Here is an 8169-nt window from a genome sequence, read left to right on the forward strand (position 1 = left end):
TATGGCAGTTCTCTAGGATTCTGCGCTCTCAGTTTTCTCGAATCTTCAAAGTTGTTGATGCATAGATTTCGCCCTTTGGGGGGCGGAACGAGCTTTAGCTCTTATAGTCTCTGAGACAGACATACATATGTATGTATGTACATACATACATATGTATGTCGACTCGAACATTGAATTTTCTGGCTGTTTGAGCCCTGCGTATACAAAAATAAATAATATGCAAATGTAGCATAAGGTACTTTACTTGATGCTCTACTGTATGTGTAGCAATAGGTTACTACTAAGGAAGTAGATGTGATTTCAAACGATAATATGAGATATCAATAAACCTATAAGAATTGATAAGATAAGATATTGTGGATGAGTATTAGAAGGGCGACACTTTAATTGGACCTTTCAAAGAATTCATACTGACCTTTGTACTTGTAAAGGCAGAGAGTTGTTCAACGGTAGGGGGAAGTCCCCTTTTGCCCTTTCCTGTTCTCTGCTTTATCGTGTTTTCAAGGTTTTCCACTGTTAACTAACAGCTGGCATCGATGGTATCGCTTTTAACGCTTTTACTCTTTAACAGAATACTTGAAATTACCTTGATGCTGATGGAATATACAATACACATACCCTACATAGAGGAAAATGAAATAAAATGGAGCCACTGAAATTACCCAATGTTATAGAAAGTCGATTCATCAATCGGATAAAATCATATGTTAAGGGCTGAGGGTCAAATATCAAAATCGGAAATATGATTTCCGATCATGTATTAAAATACATGTATATTTTACCCGTTTTTTTTCTATCGTTGTTTTTTGTAGTAAAGAGGATGGAGAGGATGGATCCATAAGAAGAACTTAAAAACATAATTATTTCCACAGGTTTACTTAAGCTGTTCACCTATTTAAAAAGAGGGGGTTAAATATAAGTTTAGCGCCTTTCAGTTGTATCTTTCACCTGTCTTTTTTTTACTTTCGGCGTTTTTTTGTAAATAAAGAAGAAGGATAGGGTGGATCTACAAGAAGAACTTAGTAACATTATCATTTTCGCGGTTTTACTCAAGTTGTTTGCCTGTTTAAATTGATGGGGCTAAAAGGGGTAAGTTCGTTTTTTCATCGGTTTACTTAGTTCATGAATGGGCTAAAGAAAGGTGTATGTACAACAGGCAAATTGCAATGTTCGTACGAACCTCACCTCGCATGTGAAGACAATATACCTTGAAGTAAAAAAGCCGATTTTGTCTTCAAGGTGTATTGAGCGAACGGGGTGGATTTTACCTCGCATGCGTTGCATGTTATCACTAACCATACAGTATAGAGATGTGCCAGTTCATACAACGAAAGCGTCACACACTGGCTAGCGCGTTCAGTACCCCAGAGTGACGTCATCATGAGAGAGAGAGCGCAGAGAGAACATCTTTGCATTTGTTAGTACACACGCAATATGTTTCGACAAAAATATGTGATTGTATGCTTTTTCAGATTTTTTGAACTCTCTCAGGTCTGGTTCTGTTTTGCCACCAGCATGTTTTAGTGTATGGGTGGGTGCACATGCATTCTCACGTACTTTGCGTGTGTGTGTTTAGTATTGCTGGCCGCTAGAACTGAAATTTGAGTTTGGTTCTTGTCTTGGGTCTTTTGATGAGCTGACCTACCGCCACAAAATAAATGAAGAATGGGCAGGGGGTGGGGGTATGGTACACTAGGGCGCGGGAAATGAAATAAAAGCTGTTATTTGTTTGATTTATACCACAAAATATAAAATATAACAATAATATAATTACACATTTATTTCCTTATTTTAAACAGTTTGATTATAAATTATAAAAATTATGTAAACGCCGTCGGTTCTCGACTTTATAAATAGAGGATATACCTTAAGAATGTTCATATATGTAACTACATACAATGTATACGTAAATACATACAGTGCCGCTCAACTGAATAGGTTCAACAATTTTCAAAAGTCAAACCGCTATATCTTTTGAACCAACTTACCGATTTATATGAAATAATTTTTTTTGCATAGATTGATTCATTATTAATATAGCAAGAAAGTTTCCAGAACACGTTTTTAAAGGCTATTTATTAATTTTTTCAAAAACATTACAAACGAGGGGGAACGTTGTGAGTTGCTGCGGACACCGCAACTCTACAGTTATACCCGATACTAAGTCAGTATGGCTCTCCTCCGGCAGACGCCGCTAATATTAAACGACACGACAAAGAGTGCGTGCGAGAGAGACAGAAAATCAGTCTGAGCGTGACGTCGCGCGCTGCGTAGCCAGTGCAAATTGATTTGTTCCTTTTGGCTACAAAAGTTATATGATCTGATCCAGATTCAGCAATCGGATATATATGGTCGTTATCTATGATTCTGCGTTTTTGGTTTTCTCGTATCTTTAAAATTGTGGATGCCACAGATTTTCGTCCTTTGTGGGGGCGGAAGTGGGCGGGGCGAAGTTTTGAAATATTCTTGTATATACTGTATATGTATACCCCCCTCCCGGCTACCGCCTTAACCTAACCTAACCTATTTAAGTATATGTATATATATTTATACCCGATACTCAAAATGAGTATTGGGGTATATTAGATTTGTGGTAAAAGTGGATGTGTGTAACGTCCAGAAGGAATCGTTTCCGACCCCATAAAGTATATATATTCCGGATCAGCATCAATAGCCGAGTCGATTGAGCCCTGTCTGTCTGTCAGTCTGTCCGTCCCCTTCAGCGCCTAGTGCTCAAAGACTATAAGAGCTAGAGCAACGATGTTTTGGATCCAGACTTCTGTGATATGTCACTGCTACAAAAATATTTCCAAACTTCGCCCCGCCCACTTCCGCCCCCATAAAGGACGAAAATCTGTGGCATCCACAATTTTAAAGATATGAGAAAACCAAAAACGTAGAATTGTAGAGAATGACCTTATCTTTAAGACTGCGGAATCTGAATTGGATCGTATTATTATTATAGCCAGATTCAAGAAAACAATTTCATTTTTTCTCGCCCTGTCTCTCTCTAACACACACGTAGCATAGGCGGCTTTGCTTAGAGTAAAACATTAGCGCCTAGATCTCAGAGACTACAAAAGCTAGAGCAACCAAATTTGGTATCCACACTCCTAATATATCGGACCGAGACGAGTTTGTTTCAAAATTTCGCCACACCCCCTTCCGCCCCCGCAAAGGACGAAAATCTGGGGATATTCAAAAATCTCAGAGACTATTAAGGCTAGAGTAACCAAATTTGTTATCCGCACTGCTGTTAGATCTTACTATAAAACGTGTATCTCAAAATTTCGCCCCACCCCCTTCCGCCCACACAAAGGACGAAAATCTGTTGCATCCACAATATTGCACATTCGAGAAAACTAAAAACGCAGAATCATAGGTAACGACCATATCTATCAGATGCTGAATGTAGATCAGATCAGATAATTTTTATAGCCAAAGGGAACAAATCAATTTGCAGTGGCTACGCAGCGCCCGACGTCACGCTCAGACTGATTTTCTGTCTCTCTCGCACGCAGTCTTTGTCGTGTCGTTCAATATTAGCGGCGTCTGCCGGAGGAGAGCCATACTGACTTAGTATCGGGTATAACTGTAGAGTTGCGGTCTCCGCAGCAACTCACAACGTTCCCCCTCGCATTACTGTAATATTTTATATTTTGTGGTATAAATCAAACAAATAACAGCTTTTATTTCATTTCCCGCGCCCTAGTGTACCATACCCCCACCCCCTGCCCATTCTTCATTTATTTTGTGGCGGTAGGTCAGCTCATCAAAAGACCCAAGACAAGAACCAAACTCAAATTTCAGTTCTAGCGGCCAGCAATACTAAACACGCCTCACCTCGTGTTAATATACTTTGGGGGCACACTCTCTAACTATCTCTCTCTCTCTCTATTTCACGAATAGAAAAAGAAAGCTCTCTTTTCAATGTGCAAGTTCAAATAGAAAAAGATCTGAAAGCCTGTACTCGTTTTTATACCCGATACTCAAAATGAGTATTGGGGTATATTAGATTTGTGGTAAAAGTGGATGTGTGTAACGTCCAGAAGGAATCGTTTCCGACCCCATAAAGTATATATATTCTTGATTAGCATCAATAGCCGAGTCGATTGAGCCCTGTCTGTCTGTCCGTCTGTCCGTCCGTCCGTCCGTCCGTCCGTCCGTCCGTCCGTCCGTCCGTCCGTCCGTCCCCTTCAGCGCCTAGTGCTCAAAGACTATAAGAGCTAGAGCAACGATGTTTTGGATCCAGACTTCTGTGATATGTCACTGCTACAAAAATATTTCAAAACTTCGCCCCGCCCACTTTCGCCCCCACAAAGGACGAAAATCTGTGGCATCAACATTTTTAAAGATACGATAAAACGCAGAATCGTAGAGGATGACTATATGTATTAGAATGTAAGATCTCAACCAGATCGTATAATTATTATAGCCAGAATCAAGAAAACAATTTCATTCTTTCTCGCTCTGTCTCTCTCTAAACACAGGTTTCATGGTCGGTTTTGCCAATTGCAAAATATGAGTTCAAGGATCTCAGAACCTATAAGAGTCAGAGCAACCAAATTTGGTATCCACACTCCTGTGATATCGGACCTTGACCGTTTCATGTCCAAATTTCGCCACACCCCCTTCCGCCCCCGCAAAGGACGAAAACCTGGGGCATCCACAAATCTCAGAGACTATTAAGGCTAGAGTAACCAAATTTGGTATCCGCACTTCTGTTAGATCTCACTATAAAACGTATATCTCAGAATTTCGCCCCACCCCCTTCCGCCCCCACAAAAGACGAAAATCTGTTGCATCCACAATATTGCACATTCGAGAAAACTAAAAACGCAGAATCATAGATAATGACCATATCTATCAGATGGCTGAGTCTGGATCAGATCGGATCATTTTTGTAGCCAAAAGCAAGAAATCAATTTGCAGTGGCCACGCAGCGCCCGACGACAAGCTCAGACTGATTTTCTGTCTCTCTCTTTGTCGTGTCGTTTAATATTAGCGGCGTCTGCCGGAGGAGAGCCATACTGACTTAGTATCGGGTATAACTGTAGAGTTGCGGTGTCCGCAGCAACTCACAACGTTCCCCCTCGTTTATTTAATTTGTTTGCATTCAAATACAAATATTTACATCTATATGTATAACATACACTCGCAGTCACTTGCAAGACACAAGCTAATGGTTAGTGAGTTAGTTAGCATGCGGTGCCCTCGACATCGGCCAGCGAGTACTTGTGGGCAAAGTATGGATAACATTATTGGTTGGTTAATCGAGAAAATCAGACCTTCAGTAGTGGCTAAATATTTACACAAAAATAATAATCGCATAAAGCCTTAAAATAGACCAGCGAGTGCTTAAAGAGACGATGGAAACAGAATAAAAGCGTTAAAATTAAGAGAACAGTAGCTTATACCTTCACAAAGCGGCAATTCCTTAAAATAAGCAAATATTTTGTACTTGCACACTTAGAATGGTTACGATAAAAGTTAATTCTAATATGGATGATTGTTAGTGTGTTAATTGTATTATTATTATCAGGCTGTTGCTGCTGCTTAAACTACATATCACAATGAGTGTGTGGCACCTACAGCCCGCTTTTGGTGCCAGATTTCTATTATGTAATCGTGTTAATTCTCGATTTTTACAAGCTACGTTTTTCAACAGCAACAACGAAGTCAACAGATTAAAAGTTTAGATGATGTATGAGTTATAAATTTGTCAATTGCTCCCCAAAGCCATAAGATGCGATTATTTTGCCAGTGTTTTGTTAAAATTCAGTCAAGTGTGCTCGTCTTGTTTGCTAAGGCCCAAAAAATAAAAACAATACAGATGGGCCTTGACGATGAGCATGGTTTTGGCAATTGGCGCGTTTTGTACAGGAATTACTCATAACGCGATGAGGTGCGGTCTGGAATGAAGAAAAAAATGTTTATTTGTCCATCTCTGAGATCCTCTTCAGCTGATTATGCACTTACACTTGCGCACCGGCGAACGCGAACGATAACGTGAAACGCTGCGACTGCGTACACAACGACTGCGACTAGACTTCTTCGGATAATAGCGGTTTGCACGTTCGTTGCGGTATTCGCGGTCGCTGCGTTCGTTGCGGTAGTCACGATAGCGACGAGAGTCCTTAGTTGTTGAAGAACCGTAGTCGCGATATCGAGAACCACACGGTGAGCCGGAGCGACCATACTGGTTGCTGCAGGAAATGTGTTTAATGTGGAACCCCTAGACTAGTGCAAATAGTACGTACCGAGACGAACGTCCCATGTAGACTCCAGGAGTAGGAGTGCGGGCACGTTGGGTTATTGAAAAGTCAACGCGTATGCGACGGTTGTCAATCTCAATGCCGCAGCAGGAATCCTTAGCGACACGGGCGTCGGCGACATTTTGAAAATAAATAAAGCAGAAACCACGCGAGCGATGGGTCTGTGAAAGCGAGGGATTAGATAAATAAGAAAAACAATGTGGACAAACATGGAAATGTGTGAAGATGTGGAAAGAAGCCTTTAGTGGTTTGCTATGTTTGTTTAGCAAGCACTCACAATTGTTACCTATTTTGATCTAGCCAGACATCCAACCGGACAGGACAGCAAACCATTAAAGCTGTTCCGCCATTATATTCATTTTTCTGAGGGTCTTTCCAGGGTGGCGGGAGTTTCTTTAAATGTTAATTATGCTAAACAGAAATTTCTCTACTATTAGCAACTGCTTTCCGCTGGTTTGCAAGACCATAGAAACACAATGCGGAATTACGCAGCAGGGACCTGTGGCCAGGTACGAACTGGACCAACTCCTGAGACAACTAAATGCTAAGGAAAGGCTATTGGCATCCAAATTCTATTGCCAGTTACCAGCCAATGTTGGCAGCTTTCGGGTTTTACTTCAGCTACAGCAATTGCGGATCCTCACCGCCACGGAGTATATATTAAGGTACGATTCGCCTAATTCAATATGATCAAAATGTGACAGTGATTCATCCCTGATATCAGTATAGAACACTCTGAGCAAAAAAAAAAAAAAAAAAAAAATTAGTGGTGGAGTCTGGCAACTTAGGGGGTGTGCACTTTTAACCGAACTTACCTGGGCATCTATAATCATTTGAATGCGCTCAATGGGGCCGTATTTGCTGAAAAGGTCGCGCACCTTCTCCTGGGAAGTATTGGTACTCAAGCCGAAGACACCAATGCAGCGGTTTGTCTTGGGACGTTCCGAGGATCCTCCAATCTATGAAATACGCACGTGAAAAAATATCAAGAATAATTCATACGCATCGCATTCAAGTACCTGACGGTCCTTTGACTGGCGCCTAGAGCGGTTGCGTGCTCCTGAAGGCGGTATGGAGCGGGATTGCGAGTGAGAACGCGAGCGCGAACGGCGACGTAAGCCCGAGCTGCGGTTGCTCCCATAGTATTCCAAATGAGACCTTGATTTTGTGTTAGAATGGAATTTGATTAGAAAATCTTCGATGGTTCTGGCTGTTCTTCTTTCTGTTGTGTGTTTTGCAATTGAAATTGATTTTGACACTTGAAAAATGTTTGCGAATTGTGTTTTGTGTGGCTCTGAGTTCTGATTTTGATTCGATGGGAAGGAACTTTGCTTGGGGTTTCAACCAATTTGTTATTTGTGGCTTTGAATCTGTTTCGATGACCGTTCTTCTTTTTACTGATTTTGGCACTTGAAAACTGTTTGCGAATTGTGTTTTGTGTGGCTCTGAGTTCTGATTCGATGGGAAGAAAATTTGCTTAGCTTTTCAATAAATTCAAATAAATGGCCTGTTGGAAAATACAATTAATTAATGCGCACTTTTTCTTACATGTTGATTGTTTTTCTTCTTGCACAATTTTTTGAGGAGCAGGAACCACTTTCGTTGAAACGACAAATTAAAATGAAGGATTCCAAATGACAATTCAGAATATAGCCTACTCGATGTCGATACCCGGTTACTCGATATCTACATCTGTTGTATCATGATGCAAGGTGGTCTCGTCGGCAAAAGTCAGTCCCTTAACGTATGCTAGCAATAAGTGCGAATGAAAGGCACATAGTATAGTGAGTGTGAGTGAGACGGCATATGTTGATGTTGATTAACCCTTAACAGGCCCGTGGGGCTTAAAATCTTAAAATAAAATGATTTTACTGATATATTAATATTTAAATTT

The 8169-nt window shown here is 40.7% G+C and overlaps 1 protein-coding gene across 1 annotated transcript; it reads right to left on the reverse strand.

Annotated features, from left to right (window-relative positions):
* Positions 1 to 5691: 5691 nt before the first annotated feature.
* On the reverse strand, positions 5692 to 7933 carry LOC117188312 (transformer-2 sex-determining protein-like). The gene is made up of 6 exons (XM_033391957.1): positions 7824 to 7933; positions 7295 to 7433; positions 7091 to 7234; positions 6261 to 6436; positions 5980 to 6206; positions 5692 to 5912 (listed from the first exon to the last, which is right to left on the reverse strand). Coding segments are annotated over exons 1-6 (714 nt in total). The 5' UTR covers positions 7826 to 7933; the 3' UTR covers positions 5692 to 5886.
* Positions 7934 to 8169: the final 236 nt, after the last annotated feature.

The sequence above is a fragment of the Drosophila miranda genome, chromosome 3, assembly GCF_003369915.1.
Source record: "Drosophila miranda strain MSH22 chromosome 3, D.miranda_PacBio2.1, whole genome shotgun sequence".
Lineage (NCBI taxonomy): Eukaryota > Metazoa > Arthropoda > Insecta > Diptera > Drosophilidae > Drosophila > Drosophila miranda.